The 26865-nt window shown below is 68.0% G+C and overlaps 6 protein-coding genes across 6 annotated transcripts in view; 3 read left to right on the top strand and 3 right to left on the bottom strand.

The window, feature by feature from the left end:
- CHLNCDRAFT_136131 (hypothetical protein) overlaps positions 1–2740 on the top strand; it is a gene marked incomplete at both ends in the record, with an annotated part of 3816 nt that extends 1076 nt beyond the window's left edge. The window contains 2 exons of the mRNA XM_005846092.1: positions 1945–2502; positions 2629–2740. Of these exons, the coding sequence (XP_005846154.1) occupies positions 1945–2502; positions 2629–2740 (670 nt within the window). The remainder of the gene's footprint in view (positions 1–1944; positions 2503–2628) is intronic.
- An 8727-nt stretch (positions 2741–11467) lies between these two features.
- Positions 11468–14550, top strand: CHLNCDRAFT_36258 (hypothetical protein; the record flags this gene model as incomplete). Its single annotated transcript, XM_005846091.1, has 9 exons — positions 11468–11542; positions 11852–12071; positions 12324–12468; positions 12632–12729; positions 12925–13019; positions 13232–13364; positions 13544–13602; positions 13905–14088; positions 14284–14550. Exons 2-9 carry the CDS (start codon positions 11976–11978, stop codon positions 14548–14550), a joined length of 1077 nt encoding a protein of 358 aa, XP_005846153.1. The 5' UTR covers positions 11468–11542; positions 11852–11975.
- An 80-nt stretch (positions 14551–14630) lies between these two features.
- CHLNCDRAFT_136129 (hypothetical protein) lies at positions 14631–16291 on the bottom strand (the record flags this gene model as incomplete). The annotated part of the gene is made up of 3 exons (XM_005845960.1): positions 14631–15356; positions 15477–16017; positions 16215–16291. The coding sequence occupies 3 exons, from the start codon at positions 16289–16291 to the stop codon at positions 14631–14633; spliced, it is 1344 nt and encodes a 447-aa protein (XP_005846022.1).
- Positions 16292–16662: 371 nt separating this feature from the next.
- Positions 16663–18578, bottom strand: CHLNCDRAFT_136128 (hypothetical protein; the record flags this gene model as incomplete). The annotated part of the gene is made up of 4 exons (XM_005845959.1): positions 16663–17027; positions 17099–17338; positions 17711–18381; positions 18481–18578. The coding sequence occupies 4 exons, from the start codon at positions 18576–18578 to the stop codon at positions 16663–16665; spliced, it is 1374 nt and encodes a 457-aa protein (XP_005846021.1).
- A 488-nt stretch (positions 18579–19066) lies between these two features.
- Positions 19067–24508, bottom strand: CHLNCDRAFT_136127 (hypothetical protein; the record flags this gene model as incomplete). Its single annotated transcript, XM_005845958.1, has 18 exons — positions 19067–19315; positions 19576–19650; positions 19896–19984; positions 20205–20367; positions 20578–20655; positions 20894–21094; positions 21268–21336; positions 21536–21607; positions 21756–21908; positions 22049–22138; positions 22346–22534; positions 22752–22853; positions 22993–23196; positions 23357–23478; positions 23605–23674; positions 23888–24004; positions 24128–24358; positions 24461–24508. 18 exons carry the CDS (start codon positions 24506–24508, stop codon positions 19067–19069), a joined length of 2322 nt encoding a protein of 773 aa, XP_005846020.1.
- A 429-nt stretch (positions 24509–24937) lies between these two features.
- The window catches only part of CHLNCDRAFT_136126 (hypothetical protein), a gene marked incomplete at both ends in the record, with an annotated part of 2713 nt that continues 785 nt past the window's right edge, over positions 24938–26865 (top strand). Inside the window, 6 exons of the mRNA XM_005846090.1 lie at positions 24938–25028; positions 25223–25305; positions 25514–25656; positions 25878–25977; positions 26212–26361; positions 26812–26847. Of these exons, the coding sequence (XP_005846152.1) occupies positions 24938–25028; positions 25223–25305; positions 25514–25656; positions 25878–25977; positions 26212–26361; positions 26812–26847 (603 nt within the window). The remainder of the gene's footprint in view (positions 25029–25222; positions 25306–25513; positions 25657–25877; positions 25978–26211; positions 26362–26811; positions 26848–26865) is intronic.

Below are 26865 nucleotides of genomic sequence, written 5' to 3'. Positions count from 1 at the left end.
CCGCTGCGCACCGCAAAACACTACCGATGCCCGCTCCCTCCCTACCACCTTCCTGCTTCCGCTCTTGCACTGTCTTTTCCTTGGTGCCGCTCGGGGCACCCTGCCCAGGCCCTGCCCGCCATCCAACTGTATGACCATCCCCCCAGCTCCTTTCCTCTCCCAGCCTCGCTCCTAGCTCCGCCTGTGCGCTGCTTGCTGCTGCGCAACCACCACGACATGCCATCTTTTGTAACACGGACCAAGGGGAGGGGGGGTGGCCACGTCTCTTCGTCGCGGCGGGCGGCGGCACGCTAGGGCTGCTGTGCCACTTGCATCTTGCGCATCCCTCGCTCATCCCCGCCCAGTGGATTGTCAACACAACATCTGCACTCAGGCGCCGAGAGGTTGGCAACGGGTGCGCCACCAGGCAGCAACCAGCGAGTTGTTGCCTGGTTGGGGAGCTCACTCGTGAGAACCCGCGTAATCTGTGGGCCCATCCACTTGTTGTGCGCTGCCCACCTGCAGGCGCGCTCACAGCCCCGCCCTCCCGCTTGCCCGCCCACCCCGCCCGCTGCGTGGGACTTTCAAGCCCCCCCCCCCCCCCCCCCCCCCCCCCCAAATGACGTCACAGCTGAGGGGAGCAGCCAGTCGGGACCAACCCCGTCTCCGCACATCTGAGTTGGCAGCAAGCAGCAATGTCCCAGCTCTGTTGAGGCGCCTGTGCAGCGGCGGCAGGCTCAACGCGATCGGCGCAGCTAGGACGCTGGCGGCCCTCTCTTCCAGCGCGGACAATAGGCCTGCCATTGTCGCGGCGGGTGGCATCCCGGCGCTGGCGCACTGTCTGGGCAGCAGCCGAAGCAGCGATGCTTTGCTGGAGGCAGCGGCCACGGCTCTGTGCAACATTGCTCTCGAGGGGGCCGACGCGGGGGCAGCCATCGCCATCCCAGCCCTGGTGCAGCACCTGAGCAGCAGCAGCAGCAGCAGCGAGGCAGTGCAGGCAGGAGCGGCAAAGGCGCTTGCCCGCCTCTGCCATGCTAGGCCGGGCGCCGGGTCAGCCATTACAGCGGCTGGAGCCATCCCTGTCCTGGTGCAACGCCTTTGCGACAGCAGCAGCAGCGATGAGGTGCAGCTCCATGCAGCCGGTTCGCTTTGGAATCTGTCTGATGGCAGCCCTGACAGAAAGGCAGCCATTGCAGCAGCAGGCGGCATCCCAGCGCTCGTGCAGCGCCTGCGCAGCAGCAACTGCGAGGGAGTGCTAAACAATGCATTGGGTGCGCTACATAGCCTCTCTGTCAAAAGCTCTGACAATTGCGCCGCGATCGTCGAGGCTGGTGGCATCCCAGTCCTGGTGCAACGCCTGGGCAGCAGCAGCAGCAGCGAGGCAACGCAGCAGCACGCAGCCGGTGCACTTTGGGCTCTGTCTAGTGGCAGCCCTGACCGGAAGGCAGCCATTGCAGCAGCAGGCGGCATCCTGGCCCTGGTGCAGCACCTGCGCAGCAGCAGCAGCGAGGAAGTGCTAAACAATGCATTGGGTGCGCTTCATAGCCTCTCCATCAAAAGCTCTGACAATTGCACCACCATTGTGGAGGCCAGTGGCATCCCAGTCCTGGTGCAATGCCTGGCCAGCAGCAGCAGCAGTGAGGCAACGCAGCAGCACGCAGCCGGTGCGCTTTGGAATCTGTCTGATGGCAGCCCTGACAGACAGGCAGCCATTGCAGCAGCAGGCGGCATCCCAGCGCTCGTGCAGCGCCTGCGCAGCAGCAACTGCGAGGAAGTGCTAAACAATGCATTGGGTGCGCTTCATAGCCTCTCTGTCAAAAGCTCTGACAGTTGCGCTGCAATCGTCGAGGCTGGTGGCATCCTAGTCCTGGTGCAACGCCTGGGCAGCAGCAGCAGCAGCGAGGCAATGCAGCAGCGCACAGCCTATGCACTTTGGAATCTGTCTGATGGCAGCCCTGACTGCAGGGCAGCCATTGCCGCAGCAGGAGGCATCCCAGCCCTGGTGCAGCGCCTGCGCAGCAGCAGCAGCGATGCGGTGCTGGAGCAAGTAGCCGCGGCGCTTGGGAGCCTTGGTGAGGACATGCCGGCCAACAAGGATGCCATTGCAGCTGCTGGCTGCATCCCTGATCTGGTGCAGCACCTGCGCAGCAGTGCCAGCGAGATGGTTCAGTACAAAGTAGCTGCTTTACTGCACTCATTAGCAAATGGCAGCCCCAGCAGCAGCGCAGCCATCGCAGCAGCGGGCGGCATCCTTGTCTTGCAGCAGCTGCACAGCAGCAGCCCAAACACGGATGTGCAGTCGGTTGCAGCAGCTGCACTGCAAAACCTGTCCAACTGTGGGCAGCTGGTGACAGAGGCAGCAAGTCACATCGCGGCAGCAGACGCCGCGCCCGCACCAGGTGCGACGGCAGTGGTTGCAGCAGATGCAACAGCAACTGCTGCCCCTAAGGCGTCAGCAGCTGGTGCCAGGGTGTGCGCAGCAGAGGGTTGTGGCAACACGCACAGCCTGCGGAAATGTAGCAGGTGAGCTGTGCCCTGGGCTGGAGCGGCAGAGAGGCTTTCATGCAGCTCTGAGGGTGCCTCTGGGATTCGTCGCTGGCTGCTTGCTGCCTGGAATCATGAGCTGCTCCACCTGCGTCCTACCTTCAGGTGCCGGTCTGTCAGGTACTGCAGCGAGACCTGCTCCCACGCGCACTGGCGGGCCCACAAGGCAGAGTGCAAGCACCTGAGTGCCGCTGCGGCCCAGAGCTTTGGGCCTTGATCCCGCCACTGCAGTTGGCAGACGAAGTTTGCTTTTCTCCAAGTGTTGTTTTTATTCTGTGTTGTTTTTATTCTGTCTTTGCTGCTGTAGAGTAATTAGTCTTGCATGAGTGTAGAGTAACTGATGATCCTGCATGGCTGCAAGGCTAGCCTGGCACTAGGAGTCGGATGCAGGCGGGCTTGTATTGCGCAGGCAGGCAGCTGGCCGCAGGTCTACGCAAGAGGCGCAGTGCTGACAGTGAATTCGTCACATCAGCCTGTTGCTGGCATCGCCTTTCACTCGTTGGCTGATGTGATTCACGCTCAGAGACAAACACACGGGGTCTGTCCCGCGACTCGGGCGGCGGCGGCATGCTGCGCCGTGCTGTGGGCGGGGCTGTCCACCTGCAAACTGTGTCTCTGGGGAGACAAGTGGCTTCTACCTCATACTTGTCCTGTTGCACGCTTTCTGCTGGCGCCCCTGAGCCCGCAGCCTGTTTTCAAAGTGGACTTGATGTCCTAAACGCCCGCGATGCAGCCCAAAGCTGCGGTGCGATCCAGCTGGAACGATCCAGAGCCTGTGTTTGTGTTCCAGGGCTCCCCGCCGCACAGCGACGCAACCTCCGCGGAGCGGCAGGCGCCCCCTGCAGCCCCTCCAGGGCGCCATGCTCGACAGGGAGGCAGCCGGCCGGCGCTGAGGGTGCGGAGGCCGGGCAGCGTCCCGGCCCCAGCCACCGCCGCTGCGGAAGCGCCACCGCTGCCGGCGCAGCCGCCAGCCCAGCCAGCGCCCCCGGCACAGGCGCCTGCGGCCGTGCCCTTTGCATTTGGCACACCAGGTGGGTCGGCGGGGGAGCTTGGCTGCGGATGGTAGGCTGCCCTTCCAACCACCCAGTCGTGGAGCGTGACACGCAGCCGCTCCGACTGGCCTGTTGCATTGAGCCCCTGGCGGGGATCCTAAATGCTGCACTCAATGCCGTGCCCCGGTGCAGGCGCCGGCGCCAGTGGCAGCGCGGCAAAGGTCCGGCGCGCCAGGGCGCGCACGCCGGCCGCCGCCGCCGCCGCAGCGGCCGCACCCAGCCCCGCCTTCACCACCGGCAGCAGCGCCAGCATGGCCTGGAGCCCCTACCCCGCCTCCTCATCGGCAGGTGGGTCGGCAGGGGCGGAGAGGGTTTCCAGACATTGCCAATCCAACTGCACCTGGAGAGAAATACCAAGGCTGCCAGGCACGGAAGCTGGGACGCCTCCCTTCTCCTCGTCCCGCCCAATGCTGCGTGCCACCCTCTGTACCCGATCCCCTCCCCGCAGATGCCTCCACCGCCTTTGGCGGCGCCACAACCCCCGAGGTGCCCGGGTCTGCCACCCCCACATCAGGCCACGCACCGCCATCCGCGGAGCAGACGGCGACGCCCAGCCCGGGGCCAGCCTCAGTGGCAGAAGATCTTCGCTCCAGGCTGAGCCTGGGCGGCACTGACAGCGGTGCTAGCAGCTCAGGCGGCGAGCAGGGGCTGAGCGAGGCGCTGCGCCAGCAGCTGAACCTGGGGGTGCAGCAGGCGGCGGTGCCAGCCGCTGCGGCTGCCCAGCCCCAGCCGGCGCCATCGGCAGACCCGCAGTCCGCCCGGAGCGGCTTCAGCTTCATCTTTGGCGCGGCGGCGGCGGCTGCAGCAGCGGCTTTCAGCCCACGGGCCGGCAGGGCAATCCGAAAGAAGTCGCCAACCACCAGCCCTGGCGCGGCGCGAACCCCGGCGGCAGCATCCTCTGCTGGTGCTGCAGCAGCGGCAGCGCCCGGCATGCAGGCTCAGGCGGCGCCGGGAGCAGCATCCTTCCCATCGGCAGCAGACTGTGAGGCCACCTCGGCAGCGCGCCCCGCGCCAGGAGCGGAGCCAGCAGCAGGTGGAGGGAGCGCACCAGTGGTGGCGGCGCCGCCCGCTGGAAGCTTTGCGTTTGGTGCCAGCAGCGGCAGCAGCGGCACCCCTGCTGCGGGGCGCGCTCGGCCCCGCTCCCGCCACAAGCAACGGTCTCCGTCACAGGCGTCCCCGGTTGCGGCGGCGACACCTGGTGCTGCAGCGTCCCCGGTTCACAGCGGCAGCACGGCAGGCACAGCCACCGGGCCGGAGCCACTGCGTGAGAACCAGCAGCAGCAGCAGCAGCAGCACATGGCCTGGGCAGCGCGCATGGCAGAGGCTGGGAAGCCGACGGCCGGCGCAGCCGCCACCAGCCCTTCCTTCTCGGCTTCAGGCGCGGCTGCCCGGCGGCCTCCCAGGCGCAAGGTGGTGCACCCCACGCGCGTCAGCCCAGGTGGCAAAGCAGCTGCATCAAAGCAGCCGGCAGGACAGGCCACGGCTGCGGCGCCAGCGGCAGCGCCCGCTGCGTCCTTCCCGCCGGCATCGCCGCCCCCCGCGGCCGTGCCGGCCAGCCCCCGGCAGCCTGGCGCGGCCTGGGATGCCGCCACCCAGGCAGCGTACAGCAGCAGTGAGATGTACCGTAGCCAGGTGAGGAATTCGGAGCAGTACAGGCAGCGGGCTTGGCCCCTTGCTCGCCGCTCTCGGCTGCGCAGCACTAGGCGTGACGGCCCACCCCAGGCTTTGCTCCTGCCGGCTGGCAAGGCACTCATTCCATGGGTCATGCATGTTTTGCTGCAGGGCAATGAGGCGTTCCGAGATGGCGACTACAATGCTGCTTACGATCTGTACACCAAGGTACTTGGTGGGGGAAGGGTGCTGGTGGGCTATGGGGCAAGGAGTGTGGGGTGAGGCCCTGCCGCTTTGGGCTGGGGGGCCTGGCCTGGCAGCGCCACACGCTGTGTGCTGTGCTCATCCCAACTTGGTGCCTGCCGCGTGCGCCCTGCTGCAGGCGCTGCACGCGCTGTGGCCGCACCCGCCGCTGCACGCGCGCCTGGCGCTGCTGCTGTCCAACCGGGCCGCAGCGCTGCTGTCGCAGGGCAAGCCCCTCAGGTGTGGGCTGCTTCTGTGCAGCCGCGTGTCCATCCAGCATGCGGAGCCGTCCCACCAGCCTGCCTGATCCCTGATCCCATGCGTGCTGCTCACCGTCGCGGGGCATGCACCCAAGCCTGCACTTGCGCCGCTGTCCTGCAGCGCCCTGGCGGACTGCCAGATGGGGCTCAAGTACGACCCGGGCCTCATGCGCTGCGCGCTGCGGGTGGCCACCTGCCACGCGCGCTGCGGCGACTTTGACCAGGCCTTTGCCTGCGTGGCGGCGCTGCACGAGGGCGCGCAGGGCGACGCGGAGCGGCTGGCCGAGGTGGCCGCCAAGAGGAAAGACCTGGCGGAGCAGGAGCGGCAGGTGAGAGTGAGGGAGTGTTGTGTGTGTGTGTGTGCGCGCGCATGTGGCATGCTGCTGTGGCGGTGGTGTGTGTGTGTGATGTCGGTGTGTCGGGCGTGCCAGCTGGCGCGAGCAGTGACGCTTGTGCCGAGCGGTGGATCACATCCTCGACAATTCATCCCCTGCCTTCCGCCCCAAACACATCACCACCCCTGCCTCCCCCTCTCCCCACACAGATGTACGACGCGCTGCGCTCCCTGGGTCACTCCCTCCTGGCCCCGCAGCGTGACCCCTCCACAGGGGCCGTCCTGCAGCGCAGCGCCAGCGCCGGCACGGGCCTGTCCCGGGCCAGCAGCAGCAGCAGCGCCGCGGCGGCCGCGCCCGCCAACGCCGAGGCCTTCTGGGATGCGCTGAAAAAGGTGCTGCGTGCGTTTGTGCCGGCCCACTCGAGCAGGCCCTGCAAAGCTGCTGCGGCAGGCAGGACAGGCACAGCTGCTGGCCTTGGTTGTGGCTGAACCTCCCCCGGTCCCTTCCTCCCTCCCTCCCTCCCTCCCATGTGGCAGGTGGATGATGTGGCGCCGCATGTGCCCCACTCTGAGCTGCTGCTGGCGGCAAAGGCGGAGGGGCTTCTGCGGCTGGGCAGGTGGGAGGAGCGCGTGGCGGCCACAGGCTGGCGGCCATGCATTCCCATGCAGCCATCAGCGCAATCCCGCGGAGAGGGATTAGAGAGGCTCTTGTGGATGTTCAGCCTGCCCCTGTGCAGCCCTGGACTGCTACCTGCGCCTGCAGACAGCGCCCCTTGCTTATTCTCGTATGATGGATGCTTGCTTGCTGTGCAGGCTGGAGAAGGCTCGCGAGTTTTGTGAGCAGCCGCTGCACATGGACGACGGCCCGCACCAGGAGGAGCAGAACGGCGCGCCCTGGCGGCTCTGGGTGCAGGTGCAGTGCTCCTGGCAGGAGGGCGACACGGGGGGCGGCCTGAAGCAGCAGCTGGAGCGCCTGCTGACCAGCCTAGAGCGGCAGGCCGCGGCGCAGGGTAGCAGCAGCGGGGCGGCAGCCGCGGCAGGGGCCGCAGCAGCGTCGGCTGCCACCAGCGCCTTCTTCCCTGCCCCCACCTCTTCGGCCGAGCAGCCTGCCAGCAAGCAGGAGCAGCGGCGGCGAGAGCAGCTGGCTGGGCTGGTGGGCCTGCCCAGCGCAGCAGACGTCAAGGCGCTGCTGGAGGGGCTGGAGGCGGCGGACGGGCTGCGCCTGGCTGGCAACGCAGCGGTCAAGGCGGGCAAGGCTGCCGAGGCGGTACAGAAGTACAGCGAGGCGCTGGCAGGTGCGCTGGGGGTGGGGGCATCATAATTGTGATGGAGAGGGTGGGAGAGGGTGCACCCTGTGCGGCTGACCAGTTGTGTTTGCTTGTCTGTGCTGAGTGGCTAAGCACATGCATGTGCTTGCCTGGCGCGTCCACGGCTGCAGACCGCCTCCCCTCCCTCTGCCTGCTCCTTCTGCCTGCAGTCGGCTGCCTGTCCCCCACCATCGCCGCCGTGCTGCTGTCCAACCGCGCCGCCGCACACCAACACCTCAAGCAGCGAGCGCAGGTGCCCGCCCACCTCCCGCCGCCGCCGCTGCCCTCCCCCACGCCCTGCCTGCATCCCTACCTGTCGCCGCCTGCTGCTTCACCGTCTGACATACCAACTGAGTTGTCCTGCCGACTTGCCAGCCCGATGGGTTGTCCTGCCTTCACGCCAGCCCCACACCACCCACCTGCCCCACCGTCGCCACCCCTGCTTGCTGCCTGCCGCAGGCCGTGGCCGACTGCAGCCGCGCCGTGGCCCTCAACCCTCACTACGCCAAGGCCAACTCCCGCCTGGCCACGCTGCTGGCGGAGCTGGGATACCACGACGATGCCGCCGCCGCGCTGGAGGCGGCCGCAGCAGCCAAGGGGGTGAGCCAGCGGCGGGGCAGGCGACTGATTTACTCGCTCTGGCTGCCCTCCTCACACTTGTTTCTTCAAACACTGCCCTTGCTCTGCTTCCTTTCTTTGTTCATTGCCCTCCTCCCCGCCTCGTCTCCGGACCTCGTCCTCTGCCTCGGCGCCTCCGCCTATTCCTCACAACGCCCCACCACCGCCCGCCCAGCAGGTGTCCAGCGGCGACAAGCGCGAGTACCAGCAGCGGCTGGCGACGGAGAAGGCGGCTGCGCGGCGCGCCGCCTCGCGCTCCGGCCGCCTCTCCACCCAGCCCGCCCTCGACCACTACAAGCTGCTGGGACTGGAGCGCAGCGTGGCCACAGAGGAGGTGGGTGGGGTGCCCTTGCTGCGGCGGAAGTGCTGTGCGGGTGCTTGTGCATGGGGCCTTCCTTGGTGTGGCAAAGTCACACGGCCGCGTCGTGTTCGAGGGAGGGTGGAAGGTGGAGGAGCCCAGCGGCTGCTGTCCCGCCTGCCTGCCGACCAGCCTGACCATTGCCACTCTCTCCTGGCCTGCTTGCCTGCCTGCCTGCCCGCCTTGCCTGCAGGTGCGGCGCTCCTACAAGAAGCTGGCCCTGCAGCTGCACCCCGACAAGGCGGCCACCGTCTGCCGCGTGGTGCAGCGCTGCTGCGGCTGCGGCTCGCTGGCGTTTGAGTCGGCGGCGGCGCCGGGGCGCCTGCAGGAGCGCGCCACCTGGCTCTTCAAGCTGCTGGGTGCGCCCGCCTGCCCGCCTGCCGGCGCCTGCCCTGCTTTGCTAGGCCTGCCGCGCCCCTGTGCCGCTCTTGCCGCACCTTTTCACCTCCATGACATCTCCGCTGCCGCTCATCCACCCTCCCGTCCGTCTGCCGCATCCCTCCCGCCTGCGCCACCTGCAGGCGAGGCCAGCGAGGTGCTGTCCGATCCCGGCAAGCGCCGCGACCTGGATCACAGCCTGTCCATGTTTGGCGGCGCCGCCTCCAGCCACCCCTACGGCGCCGGCGGCTTTGGCTCCTACAGCTCTTTCTACCAGGACGACGATGATGACGAGCAGCTCTTCTCCTCCTACTTTGGCGGCGTGTTTGGCAGGCGCTATGCGCCTGGCTACGGCCCCTCCGGCGCCCCCTACGGCGGCTTTGCCAGCGGCAGCACGGGGCCGCGCCCGTACGGCGGCTTTGGCGGCTATACCCGCAAGTGGAACATGTGAGAGGCGAGCGGCCCTGCCGGCTTCAGCGGCAGCGAACAGAGAAGGCATTTTATCAGCAGGCCATTAGAATCACACATAGAGCAGTGGACAGATCGCTGGGCAGGGTGCGGGCCTGTCGGCCCTCGCCCCACCAGTCGGCCCCGTAGCACGTCGGTAGCGGCGCAGTACTCTTTTGCTTTCTACCCCTTAATTTCACTCTGATGATTCCTCCTGTACATGTTTCCTTCTCCATCTGCTCGATTCTACCTCCTGCAACACACGAGAGCCATGCAACCGCCCGCCGCCACCGGTGCCAAGTCAGCGGCGCAATGTTGGAGAGGCACGGGCTGCTTGGGCCCATCCCGGCTGCACTCTGCCACTTACTTGATCATCGACATTGCACAATCAGAGCCCGCCTGGCCTTCTGCAGCATCGATCACTCGATGGCGGAACCCCTCGTCGACGAAGAGATGCTGGACGCAATTGGTGAGCTGTGGCATGCATCTGTAGTCTGTGTGCGATCGGGAGGGGGCCGGGGTACTTCCGTCAGGTTTGAACTCGTGTGGGGCCCCTCCTCAAGCCGCACGGCTTCCCTCCCCTGTCGGCAATCACACGCTGCACCTGGGACCCTCCAGGCAGCCGCAGGCGCGGCGCCGACTCGCTCTGTGTCGCCGCCTGCCCGCTGCCGCTGCAGGCGGCGCGCCGGCCGACGTCTCGGGCCAGCACATGCAGCTGGATGCGGCAGTGGAGAGCGCGCTCAACGTGCTGCCCTCCAACACCGACGCCTCCTCCTCCTTCAGCCTGTACGGCCTGCTCAACAAGGCCCACACGCCCATGGGCAAGGCGCTACTGAAGGTGGGTGCTCATCCCCTGGCCGCGGATGCCGGGTGGAACCGCCGTGCTCCCTCCAACACATGCGACGGCAGGGAGGCAGGCGCAGGCTGATCTCGCCTCGTCCTCTTCCGCCTCGTCCCCCTGCACGCATGCTCGCTTGCCTCTGACCCCCCTGGCGTTTCCCACCGGCGCACGTCTCCTCTCCTCTGCCGTCTGGTTCCCCGCAGGCCTGGCTGAAGCAGCCGCTGACAGATGTGGCGGCCATCCAGGGGCGGCACGACGTGGTGGAGGCGATGCTAGGGGACGCCCAGCTGCGCTCCGACCTGCGCGGCCTGCACCTGCGGGGTGAGGGCGGCCGCCTGCCCGCCAGCTGCCTGGCTAGCTGGCTCAACGTGCGCCGCAGCAGGCCGGCGGCAGGGCAGAGCGGGCTCGGCGAGGAAAGCGGCTCAGGCCGCGCTGCTGTCCAGCAGGGTGCCACGCTCGGCGGCGTGCAGCAGCCCGAGCAACCATGCAGCTGTGCCGCGCCGCACGGGTGTGCCCAGTGCCAGCCACCTCAGCCATCCTGCCCCTGCGCCTGCTCCCCCATGCCCGCCCACGCTCTACACCTCTCATCCTCCCACGCCTGCTGCCGCATCCCTCCTGCCCCCGCCAGGCCTGCCCGACCTGGACAAGCTGTGCCGCAAGCTGGAGGCTGAGCGCATCTCGCTTCAGGAGCTGTGCCAGCTGTACCGCGCCAGCGCCAAGCTGCCGCAGCTGGAGCAGGCGGTGCTGGCGCACGAGGGGCCCCACGCGCAGCTGCTGGCCGACAGGTGCGCAGGCTTGGCGCCCGGCGGTTGGCTGGGGGCACGGCGCGGCGACTCCCTGCACTGCCTGCTCCTCAGATGCCGTCCGGCCGCCTGCCCGGCCGTGGCCTGCTGTGCCCAGGTCATTGTTGACGCAAAGCAGCGCCCCACGGCAGCTTATCTTGCGCCGTCCGGCTGCAACTCGCCCCACCGCCTCCACCCACCGCGCCCGCCCGCCTCCCCGCCGCCGCAGGTTTGCGGGCCCGCTGGGCGAGGCGCACGCGGCGGAGCGGCTGGGCAGGTTTGAGGAGCTGCTGGAGGCGGCTGTGGACATGGCGCGCGTGCCAGACGAGTACCTTATCTCGCCCACATACGACCAGGTGGGGGGTGGGGCGGGGTGGGGCGTGAGTGTGTGGGTTGGTTGAGGTGGTGCATGAGTGTGTGTGAGGGGTTGAGGTGGTGCTTGAGTGTACGTGGAGGGTTTGGGGTGGTGCAGGAGTGATGTGTGTGTGGCTGTCTAGGACAGCAGGTATGGGTCGGGGTAGAGACGTGGCCGGTTTGATGGGGTGTGCAGCGGTGCGCCCTGCCTGCCAGGCCAGCGTGTGTCAGGACTACGGCCTTGTGTGGTGGCGCCTCGTGGTCGGCCCTGCCCGGCTGCCTGACCTGCCTTCCCGCCGCCGCTGCCGCCCGACCCGTCGCCTGCAGGGCCTGGCGGACATCGATGGGGAGCGGGGGGAGGTGGAGGCGCAGGTACAGGAGTGCGCCGAGGCGGCGGCCAGGGACCTGGGCCTGCAGCTGGACAAGACGCTCAAGTGAGGGGCTTGCGTGTGGCAAGTGAGGGGCGCTCCCATGTGGCTGTGTCGGCGGCGGTGGTGGTGGTGGAGATGGTGCGTGTGCTCTTTGTGCATGATGCGTGTCGGCGGCGGTGGCGGCGGCGGTGGCGGCGGTGTGTGTGTGCTTTGTGCATGTTTCGGTGGCAATATGCTAGGCTGGGGGTTGGGTGCGTCGGCCGGGTGTTGCAGGGAAGGGAGGGCGACACGCAGCTGCTGGCTGCCTTGCCTGCTCGCCGCCAGGCTGGCCACCCCGCCCCGCCCCGCCCCCGCCTTGCCCGCGCCCCGCAGGCTGGACTGGCACAAGGCGGGCAACCAGCGGCTGCGCTGCCTGCGCATCACCGCCAAGGAGGAGAAGAATGTGCGGGGGAAGCTGCAGGCGCGGTACCAGGAGCTGGAGGTGAAGAAGGACGGCATGAAGTTTGTGAACAAGGCGCTCAAGGCGGCGGCGCAGCGCCTGCAGCAGCTGTCGGCCGACTACGAGCGGCGGCAGGCCGAGCTGCTGGCGCAGGTGCGCTGCCTGCCTGCCTTGTCTTTGGGGCGTGTTCCATGGGTGGATGGTGATGGTGGTGGTGATGGTGGCGGCGGCGGTGGTGGTGGTGGTGGTGGTGGGGCAGCCGCGGAGAGTGCCGACTCGCGCGAACTGGGGCCGAGGCTGGACTGTTGCCACTGGAGGAGCATAGAGCTGCCAGGGGCGGCTCCTACTCTCCCAGCTGCCACAACCTCCAGCCCGCCACCCACATTACGTCGCTGTGCGCCGCAGGTGGTGGGCGTGGCGGCCTCGTTTGTGGGCGTGTGGCGCCTCGTCAGCGCCACCCTGGCGGAGCTCGACCTCCTGGCCGCCTTTGGCGAGGTGGCGGCAGCCGCGCCCGCATCCTACGTGCGCCCCACCATGCTGCCCAGCGAAGGTGCGCCGCGTGGTGCCTGCGCGCCGCTGCGCTGTGCTGCACCAGCCCTGGTGCCAGGTCATGATGCGGCCAGCCTGCCTGGTCGGTGGTGGCTGGCCGGTCTGCACCTAACTGCCGCTGTGCTGCGCTGTGCTGCGTGTGCTGCTCCTTGCCTGCGCTGCAGAGGGGGAGATCAGCCTGCGGGGCTGCCGCCACCCGTGCCTGGAGGTGCAGGAGGGCGTGGACTTCATACCCAATGACTGCCTGATGCGCACAGGCCAGGTGGGCTGGCGGCTGCCTGCACCTATATGTGGGGCCACTGGGGCCAGCTCCTCCTCTGGCCAGCATCCGGGGCCTGCCCTGCCCTGCTGGCACCCCGCTCACGCGCCTCAGTGCTGCGCCAATGGAGAGGGCCGCTTGCTGCACCGCAGTCCTGTCGTGCTCATGGGTGCCTGTTGTACCGCTGGTGTACCGCAGTCCTGGTTCCACATCATCACCGGCCCCAACATGGGCGGCAAGTCGACCTTCATCCGCCAGGTCGGGCTGGCGGTCCTGATGGCGCAGATCGGCAGGTGAGGGCCCGCGCCCGGCATGGCTTCATGCATGCAGAGGGAGATGCCATGGGGAGGGGCCGCCTTGGAACGATGGACTTGGCAGGATGGGTGGTGCCTACGCAGCCGCAGCGCCCAACCACACCTACCTCCTACCACGCCCGCTCACCTTTCCACCGACACACACTTCCTTTCCCCACCACCCATCCATCCGACCACCTGCCCCCCCGCAGCTTTGTGCCCGCCGACTCGGCACGCATCTCGGTGCGTGACGCCATCTTTGCGCGCGTGGGCGCGGGCGACTGCCAGCAGCGCGGCCTGTCCACCTTCATGGCGGAGATGCTGGAGACGGCGGCCATCCTGAAGGTACCGCCCATGCTGTACTGTACCGCTTGTACCACCGCCACGCAGCAGCGCACGGGCCAGTGCAGCAGGCTGCTCTGCAGCAGCCTGCCCTGCCCTGCCCTGCCCTGCCCCTGATGTTGCGTGCGCTGCCGACTCGTACCGCCTGCCTGTACCGTACTGCGTGTACTGCTGTACTGCAGGGCGCCACCTCCAGCTCCCTGGTCATCATCGATGAGCTGGGCCGAGGCACCTCCACCTGGTGAGCCTCAGGCCCTCTGCAGGAGTCATGCTGCTGTGCAGCCGGCGGCATTCACTTCCTGTGGGGGCTGTGGTGCGGTTGGTGGTGCCGCGCGTGTGGCCCAACGGAAGGCCGAGGGTTTAGTCAGCCGTCGGCTGCCTGGCACCCACCCCCAGCCGCATGCCACACCACGGCCCTGCCTTCAGGGCGGCACCCCGTGCCTGCTCGGCTCCCCCAGCGGCGCATGCTGCCCCAGCGGTGCATGCTCCTCTCACCCGCCGCCGCTGCCGCCGCCGCCGCCTCCGCCGCCGCTGCGCCCGCAGGGAGGGCATGGGCCTGGCCTGGGCCATCAGCGAGCACCTGTGCACCCAGGTCGGCTGCGCCACGCTGTTTGCCACACACTTCCACGACCTGGCGGCGCTGCAGAGCGCGCTGCCGGGGGCGGGCGTGGCCAACCTGCACGTCAAGGCGGCAGAGAGCGACAGCGGGCTGACGATGCTGTACCAGGTGGGGTCCGGTGGTGGGGTGGGGCAGGGAAGGGCAGGGAGGGCAGGAGGCCAGTGGACGTGGAAGGGCTGGCCGCCGGTGGCTGCAGCCGCGCAGCGTCTGGGAGCCCGACGCCTGCCGGCGCCGCGCTGCTGGGCCCCGCCTTGCGCCCGACTAGCCACCCGCGCCCGCCCAACCCACCCCTGGCTGCCGCAGGTGCACGAGGGCGCCAGCGCGCAGTCCTACGGACTGGCAGTGGCCCGCTTTGCCCGGCTGCCGCCAGAGGTGATCGAGGCCGCGGCCGCACGCCTGGCGGAGCTAGAGCCCGCGCCAGCTGGCGCCGCCGCCACGGAGCAGGGCGGCGAGGAGCAGCAGGCGCGGGAGCTGCTGGCCAAGTTTGCGCAGCTGCCACTGGAGCAGGGGATGCAGCCGGAGCAGCTGGCGGCGGTGCTGCAGCAGCATGCCATCGAGCTGTGCCAGTGAGAACCTGTGCCTGCACCTGTATCTAGCCTTGCCCTTCGTTACACAGCTTCTGAACAGGAGGCCTGCGGTACCAAATCAGCTCACACGTCCTCATCCTCATCCTCATCCTCGCCATCGCTGTCGTAACTGGGGAGCAGCATGGGCAGGGGCATGTGGCGGCACGGCAGCAGCAGCAGCCCTGGGCACAGGCGCTGGGCGTCCACGATTGCCGCGCACGCGCCCATGGGCAGGGATGGCCCTGCCACGGCGACGACCTTCAGGCTGGGGAGCTGCACTGCCCAGTGCATGATGCGAGCCAAGCCCCTGCCGTCGTGGTCGTCACGGTCGGCGGATGCGACCCCGAGCACGCACAGGTGGGGAGCCCGCAGCGCCTGCACGCCGCCGGCGATCCAGGCGCACGGCGCCACCAGTCGCCGCAGGCCCTTCGTCCAGGCGCCGGCGGGCATCGCGGCGTCCTCGCGGCTGCGCCACGACAGGCCCAGGCTGCGCAGCGTGCGCAGCGTGGGCAGCGCCTCTGGCGGCCGCGGCGCCTGGGTCAGCTCCAGGAAGGTCAGCTGGCCCAGGCACGGCAGCGCCTCCTCCACATACTCCACATCCTCCTCCTCCACCTCAAAGTCTATGTCTTCGCCGTCGTCCCTGACGATCAGCGCCCGCAGGGAGGTGAGCCAGGGGAGGCAGCTGGGCACGCGGCAACGCACGACCTCTAGCCGCCGCAGGCTGGCCAGGCGCGCCAGGGCCTCCAACGCGTCTGCCTCATGCGCGCAGCCAGACAGCGTGAGGCTGCGCAGGCTGGCGAGGGCGTGCACCTGCCAGGCAGCAGCGCACACCACGCGCTGGGCAAATGCATGCATGCTTTGCAGTGGAAAGAAGCAGCTCGTGGTCAAAAGGCGGGCACGCCCACGCTCCTCTCCACAAGCGCTGCCCACCTGCTGCGTCAGCACGCCAGGGCGGGTGCCGCCCAGCCTCAGGCTAGTCAGGGAGCTGGGCAGCCCGGCGCCGGGCTGCAGGCGGATGCGGCCGCCCAGCAGCTCCAGCTGGTCCAGCGCCGTCAGGTGGTGCAGCGCCCAAACGGGCGTGTCCCGTGCTTCTGACATCAGAGTGAGGTGCAGGCGCCGCAGGCTGTGCAGCGGCGCCACCCAGGCGCCGGCGCTGTGCACCAGGTTGGTCATGAGCCGCAGCTCTGCCAGGCTGCCGCACGCGGCCAGCGCAGATTCCAGCGCCTGCTCAGCTTCGGCCTGCTGCTCCTCAGACCACTCTGTCCACGACAAATCACAGAGCGCCAGGTCCAGATGCTGCACGTGTGCCGCGGCCCGCGACACAAGCCATGCACACAGCGACCGCAGCCATTGCAGGATGTGGCCGTCCCTCAAACGGTGGGTTTTCCACGCTACTTTCACGGCCCTCAGCAGCTCCGGAGCGTTTGCCAGGTGCGCCCAGCGCCGGCACACCAGGGGCAGGGCGCGATGCCTGCAGGCAGGCAGCAGAGCAGTGGCTGATCCGAGCGGAAGGTGGCGGCGGGAGCGACGAGGGCGGTGCGCGCGCCATCCCTCAGCCTTGCCCTCGGCATGCAGGAAGTGGTTGACGGCGCGTCTAATCGCTTCGCAGCACCGCACTGGGTGTAGTGAAGTTAACTCCACAGCGGAGAGGGTATTCACCGCGCTTACCTGTGGACCAGTTCAATGCACTCGAAGATGGACACCAGCACCGCATCGGGAAGGGCGTCGATGGTGGTGGGCTGCATGCTGGCGACGGCAGGGGGCAGGAGAGGAGCAGGGCACGACTCGATCACGATGGCGCTGCAAAACACAACGTGCGCATGTGCCCTAGTAGAGCACTTGGGACAGTGATATAGTGGAGGAACAAGAGGAAGGCCCTGATTGGGTGAATTTCATTTTGCCGCCGCTGCGCACGCTGCCGCCAACCGCCGCCCGCGCTGCGCCGCAACGCCAGAGCTTTACAGGAAGCGTGCGTTGCATGGGCAGTAACAAAACATGCACACATCAAAAGTGAGTCTAACCACATGTGGGCTTGCTGGGGTTAGCGTATGGAGGAAGAGAGGAACCAGTTCGAGAACAAGGCAAAACACTCGGCAAACACATAGGGCACCTGTTCCTATTCGCAGTCGTCGTCAGATTCGCTGCCGTAGTATTCGCTGCCGTAGTATTCGATGCCGTATTCGCTGTCGTAATATTCGTCGTAATCGTCGATCCAAACGTCCTGGCCAATACTGTGCTTGACTTGGAGCTGAGGCAGCCTCGCATGCAGGTCCTGCAGCAGGGCAGGCTCCACTGCGCCCACGCCGTAAGCCTCCAGCAGACGTAGGTGGGGCAGGTGAGCAAACACGGCCGCCGCATCGGCCAGCCTCAGGTGCAGGTCTGCGTTGTGTGAAAGGTTCAGGCTGGTCAGCTCCGTGGCTGCCGCCAGCGCAGCCGGCAGTTTTTCCAGTTCGTTGCTTTCTAATACCAGGGCCTGCAGACCTGCAAGGTCAAAGGGGAATGCTCCACAGTGGTCGCCGGCCTATGAAATCAAAAAATGGAGGGTTCCTTACCAGTGAGATACGGCCCTGCTGGCACGTCGGTCAGCTGATGCCCCGTGAGCGAGAGGCGCCTGAGCGCTGCGCACTGCGTCATGCTGGGCGGTACTGCAACCAGCACGCTGGCAAAGACTTCTCCGTTATTGTTGCACTCCAAGGCAGTGAGATGCGTGGCATGCTGCAGCAGCGCATCAACCGCCTGGGTCAGGCTGTTGCCGGAGACTGAGTTGTCGTTGAGAATGAGCTTGTGCAGCCCTGCCAGGCGGGAGCAGCCAGCAAGCCCTGCCACATCAGATGGCTGTGATCGATTTCAAGACTTCTAAGTGGCTGCTCGGGCCGGAGCAGCGCGCTCAGCAGGAGGGGCAGGGACATCACTCGGTCGGCAAATGGAATTGACATTGTGCGCACTGCTGGCATGAGGCCCAGCCGGACTTGAGCGGCATACCCCGATGACGGGCCAGGGAAGAAGTATTGACAGCCTTTTAGCTGGCTGTCACCCATCTGCAGCCACGAGGCGGAAACAAACGACAATGTCTGGCACTTGCATTCTGCCACCACACAAAGTGGGCACCTGCTGCCATTTTGAACTCGCCTGGAAAGAACCAACGATCCGAGCCAGGAAAAAACCCTGCAGCCCAGCCGGGAAGCGTGCAGGAGCCGGCGGCTGAAACACTTCTGCTTCCGGCTTGAAGCCAGCATGCAAGCCCAGATCCTGCAGCTGGGCCAGGCGTGTAAGCTGGTCCATGGCGGCAGGTGGCGGGAAGATATCTGCCCACAGGTCCAACATGGTCAGCTGTGAAAGCGCCAGGATGCTGTTCAGCAGCGCCGGCGGCACGGCAGGGCCACTGAACCGCAGGCTGCGCAGCTCGCCCAGCTGGGCCAGCGAGCGGGGCATCTGTGGCGGCAGCGGCCTGGTGCTGCACAGGCTCAGCTCCGTCAGCTGCGTGAATCTGCCCAGTGACATGGCTGCAGCCTCGGGAATGCGATCCAGGCCCTGCAGCTTCAGCTGCTTGAGCCGGCTGGTCTGCAGGTAGCCCAGAAAAGCCGGCACGCTATTCTCCTCAAATGATGCGGCAGAGTTAATGCCGATCTCTTCCTGCGCCGCAGCGTCCCAGTGTAGGCCCTGCAGGACCGGCGCGACGCGGCGCACCAGTGCCGCCTGCTTCTGCAGCCACACTGGCCACTCCTCCTCCGGGCGCCGATGCAGCTTGCTGAACTTCAGAGTGAAGGTGCGCCACAGGGCGGGCTCCGAATAAAAGACGCGGCGCCAGCGCTTGCAGGTCAGCACCACAGCGGGCCTGCATCAAGGAAAGAGCAGCATTAGGACATGGGGGGGTGGCATGGCGCGGGGCGGTACGTTCACAAGGGCGGGTGCGGTGCCAGGCTCAGCTGCTCACGCCTCCTCGCGACCCGCCAGCGCCAGGATCCTGCCCACCACCGCATCAGGCAGGCGGTCAATGGAGGCCTCCTTCGCTGCTGCGCCTCGTGCCAGCATACGACTCAGGCTGCTGTGAGGCAGAGTGCAGGCGGGCGGGTTGGGCAGCGCGGTGCCGGGGCGCCTTTGCTTGGCGGCGCCTTGGACGGCGCGCAGCCCAGAGCACCGGGCTGCGCCCCCGCCCCCTCACCTGCGATCGGCTTTGGGAAGGCAGAAGACGAGCAAGCGCCTAAGGACTCGAGAAACTGGCCGCCTCGGAGGACCCAAAGCAGAGAACCCAGAGCGGAGGAGTGCTTCACAGGTGAGCAAGACCGATAAGACCAAGCGGGGGCAGTAGGGCGGTGGCGCCGCCCTGAGCGGCCGCTGCTGTGCCTGCTGCCTTGTGCATCCGGCGGCACTTGCTCTCAGCAGGATGCATCACAAAATCAATTGCAGCATACAAAACGTGAGTAACATAACGGGGTAGAATAAATAAACTACAACACTGGGAAAACAACACATGGATACGATGCGGGGTGGCGTGCCCGCCGCCGCCGCCCACGCCGCCGTCACTCGTCGCCGGCGCACAGGAAGTCGTTGAGCACCCGCGCAAACTTGGCGGAGTCCTTCCAGCCGTGGCCCCACCCCTGGAACAGGTGCAGCTGCGCGCCCGGGATGCGCGCCGCCAGGCGCTCCGCGTTCTCGCGCGGCACCAGCACATCCTCGGTGCCGTTGCTGATCAGGCAGGGCACCGCCACCTGCGGCAGCGCGTCCCACACCTGCTCCTCGCCCGCCAGGAACTGCTGGTCGGCCGCGTACTGTAAGAGGGGAGGGGAGGGGAAGGCATGCATGGGAGGGGGAGGAAGGGGGAGGGCAGGGGCGACCCCAGAGGGCAGTCAACCCGACACGAGTACCAGCACTGGCAGCGTGCGGCCGCAGGGGGTGGCCGCTCCACTTCCCCCCAGGCCCTGCCTCGCTGCCACCATCCCAATGCCGCACCAGGCCCGCCACCGGACAGCCGCACCCGCCGCCTCTGCTCGGTGCCTGCCCGCCCTTGCTCCCCGCCCGCCCGTCCCACCTGCTCCCGCGCCGCCTTCTTGGAGGGCTCCGCATCCACAATGGACTTGGGCATGCTGAACACCTCCTTGATGTACTGCCCACAGGTTCGGCGGAAGTCTGCAGGCGGCAGGGCCCGGGGGCCGGGCAGCGGGTAAGGCAGGGCTGGGTGGCATGCGCCTGCGTGCTGCTGTTATTGCTGTTGGTTCTGGCGGTGGTGGGCGAGGCGGTGGACGGCAGCGGGCAGCTGCAGGTCCGGGCGCACGGGTGCGGCGGCGAGCCGGCGAGCGAGGAGGGGGGCGTGCGGCGGGCGGGCAGGCAGGGCAGGCAGGGCGTGCCTACTGGGTCGTTGGGAGGGAAGATGAGGGCCATGGTCTGGCCCAGCGACACGTTCGCATCTGGGTCCAGGAAGCGAAGCGCGGGCGGCGCGACTGCGGGAGGGGGCGGGGCGGGTGCAGAGCCCAGGGGTGGCGGTGACGGAGGGAAGACTGGACGGCGAGGGATGCGCGGGCGGAAGGCACAGGCAGGGCGAATACAAGCGCGCAGGCAGGCAGGCAGGCAGGCAGGCGAGGATTGCTCGCACGCGCAGTGGCCAGCCGCGGCAGGCCGCCTGCGGCGGCCCCCGCGGCCAGCCGAGCCCCCCTCGCTCACTCGTGTTCTTGCCGCCCGCCACCCCCGCGTGCGACACCATCCTGCCCAGCCGCCTGCTGTGCAGGGCGGCCAGCACCAGGCCCACATCGCCGCCAGAGGACCAGCCCACCCAATTGAAGCGAGGGATGTTGAGGGCATCTGCCAGCATCAGCACCGCCTCGGCCTGCGCCAGCGGGATGCAAGGCAGGCGTGCTTGGTGTGCATGTCCACGTGCTGGCGTGCGGGTGGTGCGTGGGCGGCTGAAGCGCGCAGTGACATGCATGCATGCGCGGCCGGACAGGAAAACCTGAAGCGAGAGCAGCACCACACTTTCGGCGCTCGGGCTGGCTGGCGGGCGGGCTAGCTGCTGCCCGCCTGTCCGCCCTGTGCCCACCTGCTTGAAGTAATCCCAGGGGTCGTTGTCGGCAAAGACCTTGGACAGGCCGGCGCCGCGATAGTCCATGATGATGACCTGGCGGTACGGGGAGAGGAGCGTGCGGTACATTATGGCACATGGGCGGTACGGATGCGGCAAGGTATTGCCGATTGGCGATGCCTTGGTGGCACAGCGGGCAGCAGCAGGAGGGCAGTACTGTTGCGGAGGGCCGCCGCAGAGCGCATCGGCGGCAGGGCTGGGGGCACACGGAAGGAGCGCAGGCGGCCGGCTCAGCCGGCAGCTCAGCCGCCACCCTGGCGCCAGCTCAGCTCACCTCGTGCTCCACCGACAGCGCCCGCATCAGCGGCACGCCCCACGCAACCATGGTGGACCCCAGGCCCGACAGCATGAGCAGCGGCAGGCGGCCGCCGGCACGGCCCGGGCTGTCGGGCGCGGTCGCGGCCCCGCCGCTGGCGGCATTAGGGTCGGATCCAAAGGGTCCAAAGCGATAGTAGGCATGCTGCACGTCGCCGGTCTGCGCGCGAGGGAGGTGGGGCGTGGCAGCGGCAGGGTGGGCAGCAGGAGGGCAGGCGGCCGCGGCGAACGGCCGGCATGCGCTGCTTTCCCGTCGCTTGAACACAGCCGTCGGTCGTCCGCACACAACACGCCCACATACACCCCACAAGCCCGACCCGCCCACCCACCCACCCGCAGCTTCTTCAGGCGCCCCATGAAGCGGTTGGGGTAGGTCCACAGGAAGGTGCTGGGGGGGCAGTGCTGCAGCGGGGAACAGCGTGCAAGGCACAGCTGGAGTGCGGCTCGTGCTGCGTGTGGCCTGGAGGGCAGCGCTGCAAATGCAGGCAGGCAGGCAGGCGGGCGGGCAGGAAGGCAGGAAAGGCAGCAGGGGAGGCAGCAGGGGAGGCAGCAGGGGGGTAGAAAACAGGCAAGGGAGGCCAGCGAGGCGGGCCAGGCGCACCAGTGCCGGGTTGAACTTGGCGGCGTGCGGCGGGAACAGCTCCCTGAGCTCCTCATCATCCATGGCTGGATCCTGCGCTTGGGGAGGGGAACGGGCACCGCACTGCTGGCGCTTACGGCGCAAAATCCTTGCATGGCGCGCCGCAGCGAGGGGACTGCCTGCGCTCAAGGCGGGACCTGCAGGCTGGCAGGGCTGCGCCAGGGCTGCGCCAGGGGCCCACCTGCCAGCCGTGGGCGCCGATGCCGCCCGCCACCTTGACCATCGCCGCCTGCCGATCCTTGCGCCGCGTCGCCGCCGCGCGCTGCATCTTGTCGGCCGCGATGCGCAGCAGGCGGCCGCCGCCGTACCCGCCGAACAGGTCCTTGTGCTGCGGCTGGAGATGGAGGTGGGGTAAGCTGTGGATGGAGCATTGTGCGTTTGTGGGTGTGAATGAGCACCACACGCCTGAACCGTCAACAAACCCGGCCTTGCACCCCCCGCCGCCACATACCTGCTCGTCCAAAACACACCCACCTTGGCGGGGTCCACCTCGCCCAGCTTGTCGGCTATCGCCCGCATGATGCCGCCCTCACCCGCCTTGCCAATCTGTGGCGGCGGTGCCGCCTGCGTCAAGCCGCAACAACAACACACGCTTGGCGCGGCACTACGAGCCGGCACATACCAGGCTCTTCTGGCCACAAGACTGCCTGGCTGGCTGGCGCACGGCCGGCGGGTCCGGAAACGGGCAACGCCGCGCCCCAGCACGCAGGCACTCGGTCCTGTGCCGCTCCGCCACGCAGGCGCCTGTACCGCAGCGCGCGCCCCGCCCACCAGCGTGCCCCCCGCCTCCTCCGCCGCCTCCTCCAGCTTGAACGAGCTGCCTTCCACCACCAGCTCCAGCTCCTCAGATCCGAGCACCTCCACTTCCAGCGCCTCCCCAGCCACCGCCCGCTCCAGCTTGTCGGCAGTGACGCGCAGCAGGCGGCCGCCGAAGTACCGCCCGTACTGGTCCTTGTCGTCCTGCACGCCGCACCGGAGGCGTGCCAGCGCATGTGTTGTGTATGTAAGGATGCGGTGGCGGGGTGGTGGGTGTGCACGTGTTTGCGGGTGTTTGGGTTCCATCCAGCCACAGAGCGCAACCGCGACGCAAGCGGTGCTGGCCTGGCGACGTGAACACTTGTGCGGCAGCGGCCTGCCCCTCCCTTCCAGGACCCAACGCCCGGGGCTGCCCACGCACCTCTGCGGGCTTGCCCAGCGTGGATGCCACCAGGCGCAGCAGGCGGCCGCGGCCCCAGCACCCAAACCCATCCACCTTCTTCGCAGGTTGGCCTGGCTGCTGCTGCACGCCACCCAGGGGCGCAAACACGTCAGCCGCACGCCCTGCCGACGCCATGCCAGAACAGCACAGCGCAGGCAGCAGCGGTCACCCTCCTAGTGCACCCCTGCTTGATTCTATCTCTGCTGGCCGTCCGACGCACCTCCTCTGCAGCCGTACCGATCACCTCCACCTCCTCCTCCTCCTCCTCCTCGTCTGGTTGGTCCATGGCGCACAGGCAATCCACCACGTCGATCGTGCGCAGCGACACATCCGTGGCGGAAGAGGCGGCGGGGGAGAGCAGCGCCCCAAACATCCGCTCCTCCATCACCGCCACCTGCGCCTGCGCCACCGCCAGCTCACCCGCCTGTGGCGCGGCGGCGAGGTGGGGCGGGTGCGGTTGGGGTTGGGGGGCGTTGACGAGGGGTTGGTGCTTCTCGTGGCCCCTGAGCGGAGCAGGCTCAGAACGGCGCGGCACACACGTGCGACACCTACGACTGCTGCAGCTCCCCTGCCGGCCCCCGTACCTTGGTCTCCCAACCCTCCACCCGCAGCTGCATGCGCTGCAGCTGCGTCCTCAGGTCCGCCACCTGTGCCTCCCGCTGCTTCACCAGCTCCAGCCCCTGCTCCAGCGCCTGGTGGCTGGCGGCTGCAGACAGCAGAGCGGTGGCAGGGTGGTTCCAGGGGCGCGGGCGGCGGGGAGCGAGGCCAACCAAGCGAGGCACGCAGCCAGGATGCCTGGTCCACCAGCCTGCAATTCTGCTCTCCTGCTCACCCAGCTTCTTGTCCTGGTTCTGGAGCAGCACCTTCCCGGGGTACCACTTGCCGGCACCCAGCTTCTCGTACTGCGCAGTGCGCGGCAGGGACGGCAAGGGAAGGCAAGCCGGCGATGGGCAGGACCTCAGCAGGTGACGAGGGCGGGAAGGCAGCCTGAGACCAGAACTCCAGGCACAACACATTTTCGCACAAATAGGGCTGGACGCAATGAACGCGAAGCAGCGACAGCGGCGGCAGCCACCGCGGGCGGCGGCGGCGGCGGCCACGGCGGGCGGCGGCACCTGCGTCTGCTCCTTGTCCAGCGCCTTCTGGGCATCCTCCTGCAGCTGCCTCACCACGGCCAGGCGCCGCTGCAGGGAGCCCTCGCTGCGCCTGGCGTGGGCCTCCTGGGCCTCGATCTGCGCCAGGGCAGCAGGCGCAAGTGGAGGCTCGGCCACAGGCGACGAGCCTTTCCACAGCAGAGCGGCAGGCGTGCTCACAGCAGCGCGGCGGGCGTGCTCGCAGCGTCCTCGGCGCCCCACCTGCAGGCCCTGCAGCTCCGCGATGCGCTGCTGCAGCTGCGCGTACTTGTGCAGGTCCCACCCCTCCCCCAGCGGCTCGCCCTCGACCCTGCCGGGGCTGCCGCCGCCGGTGACCGCTGCCGCCGCGCGGCTGAAGGCTTCCGCCATGCCCAGGCCCAGCTTCCTCATGCCGCCCATGGCCCCCTCCATGGCCCCCACTTCGGACGTGGCTATGGAAGAGGATGTGTCAGTCTGCAGCACAGGCGCAGGCCCAACATGGGTGAGGGTGCAGCCAGGCGCTTGACGCAGCGGCGGCAGCAGCGCCGCCGTGCCGAGGCACAGGGCAGCTCTCACTTTGGTCGGCTCGCCGCCCCCATCCAGCTCCCTGGCTGAGGCGCTCATGCCTGGTTTCCCTGCGACCTGCGAAGGCGGGGGAGAGCTCCAAGTCGAAGGGTTTTGGCAATTGGCCTTAGTGCAGGCCCTGGATTGCACTGTTACCCCAAAGCACCCTGAGAATCACCTGCAAGTTGGCTACTCTGCTCCCGAGAGCTCAGGGCAAGGGGCGGGCCGCGCCTCAACTGCTGAGTGCGTCTTTCAAGAGGCTGCAGCAAGCTGCAATGAATCACACCGGATAAGCCGGGTTTTGCAGTGTCGTTCTCTCTGAGAGGCCTCCTCGGCTCCAGCTGGCACCGACACCACTGATGAAAACTTTGCCTTTCGACGCCTCTTTCGATGCGTTGCCGTTGCGTGCATTGAGTGCAGCTCACATAGCAACAAGCAGCCTGCAAATGGCGGGACAGTAGCCCATCGCCAAGCGCTCTGAGGAGCAGTATGGTTAGCAAGAGGTGGAAGCTGTCGCACCTGACCGCGTTCTCCCACGCCCAGGAGCACCTGCGGGTCCAGACTATCCATGGCGCTATAGGTGCGCCTCGATCCGGCTTCCCCGCAGGGCGCCTGCACCCGTGGCGGCCTGTACATCTCATGCAGGGTCGGGGGAGCGGCCGCAGTGCGGCGCCAGACAGGGCCTTGCCCGCCGCCGGCCTGCCGCCAGCCGGCGCCGCCACCGACCTGCCGGCGTCCGCCTGCTGAGCCTCCCCTCGCTGCTTGTGCATGCAGTCACCATCATCGGCGTGTGTGTCGCGCTGGTGCTGTTCATCTCGGAGGTGCAGCAGTGCATGGTGGTCAAGCGGGTGCAGGACGTGCGGCCAGCAGCTCCCGCGCGGTGCTGTCGACGCCGTGCGCCGCTGCAGCCTGTGTGCTGCCTGCCGTCTGTGGCTGTATGCGTCCTGCTTCCCCTCAGGGATCCACCTGCAGCCAGAAGATCCAAACGATTCCTTTGCCAAACCGCAAATCACCGAGCATGCGCCAAACCCTACCAATCCACCACCCGGGCTGGGCGTGCCGCAGATGCGGGTGGACACGTCTCGGCGGGAGGAGCTGCACGTCTCCTTCAACGTCACCTTCCCGGCGCTGCCCTGCGAAGCGCTGCTCATGGACGCGGGAGACGTGTCGGGCAAGTGGCAGACGGAGAGCCGCATGAAGGTGGCCAAGTGAGTGGGCGGGAGCGGGAGCTGGAAGGGCTGGCTGGCTGGGAGGGCGCAGGGTTGCACTCCCAGAATGCCAGGGGAGGTTGAAGGGCCAGTCGGGTAGCCCGCGGCCTGCTGTGCTGGCCTGCCGGCTGGCCTGTGTGTCGCCCTGGGGCGGGTCCCTGCAGCCTGCTGTGCCTGCTGTGCCTGCTGTGCCCGCTGAGCCGGCTTCCTTCCTGGCGCAGGAACGGCGAGGTGCACAAGCACTCTGTGGACATCAGCGGGCGATGGCTGCGCCTGGCTGAGTACACCGCGCCATCCGAGGGCGAGTGGGACAACCCCTTTGTGCTGCGCATCGACGAAAAGGCGAGGCGGGCGGAGGGAGCGGGGCGCCGCAGCTGCAGCCGCCTGCAGGCGGGCAGCGCAGCGCAGCGGCAGGGTGCCACCCCGGACTTGGCTGGGCCGCAGCAGCACCCGCCCGCTCCGCCTTGCGCGCCTCCCGTCAGGCGCCTGTATGCGCTACCACCGGCCCCACCCCTGCCTGCCTGCCTGCCTGCCTGTCTGCCTGCCTGCCTGCAGGAGATGAACGAGATTGGCGCGGCGCTGAAGCGCCACGAGGGCTGCAACATCCACGGCTGGCTGGAGGTTCAGCGCGTGGCGGGCAACGTCCACTTTGCGGTGCGCCCCGAGGCGCTGTTTCTGTCCATGAACGCAGAAGCAATCATGCAGGTGGGAGGGGCTGCGGGGAGCAGTCTGCAGGAGGTGGTGGGTGTCTGTGCCTGTATGTGTGTGGCGGGGGGTTGGGGGTGGGGCGGGGCACGGGCTGAGTCGTTGGCTGACGGGTGAGGTGGGGTGGGATGGAGCTACAGGGCTCAGCACAGCATTGCAGCAGGGGATGCGTGGCGGCAAGGCCGGGGAGTGTGGCCCAGCCCGCCTGCCGCTGCCTGCGCTCAGCGCTTGCGCTGGCCTGCTGGCCGACACCCCTCACGCAGGCATTGAGACAACGGCAAATACTGCTGCACGGGCTGGGGGCAGACGTGAGTGGCCGGCCCTGCTGCCAGCCTGCCTCCACTGCACGCCTCTTGCCTGCCGCCTGCCACGCTCCCCTTGCCGGCTCAACATCACACCAACCACCAACATCACCACCCCACCCACCCACACCCCTCTGCACCCCTGCAGCTGCACCCCGATGCCTCCAAGCTCAACATCAGCCACGTCATACACGAGCTGCGC

Source organism: Chlorella variabilis (genome assembly GCF_000147415.1).
Source record: "Chlorella variabilis unplaced genomic scaffold CHLNCscaffold_15, whole genome shotgun sequence".
Taxonomy (NCBI): domain Eukaryota; kingdom Viridiplantae; phylum Chlorophyta; class Trebouxiophyceae; order Chlorellales; family Chlorellaceae; genus Chlorella; species Chlorella variabilis.
This window is presented reverse-complemented; position numbering and strand designations above follow the sequence as displayed.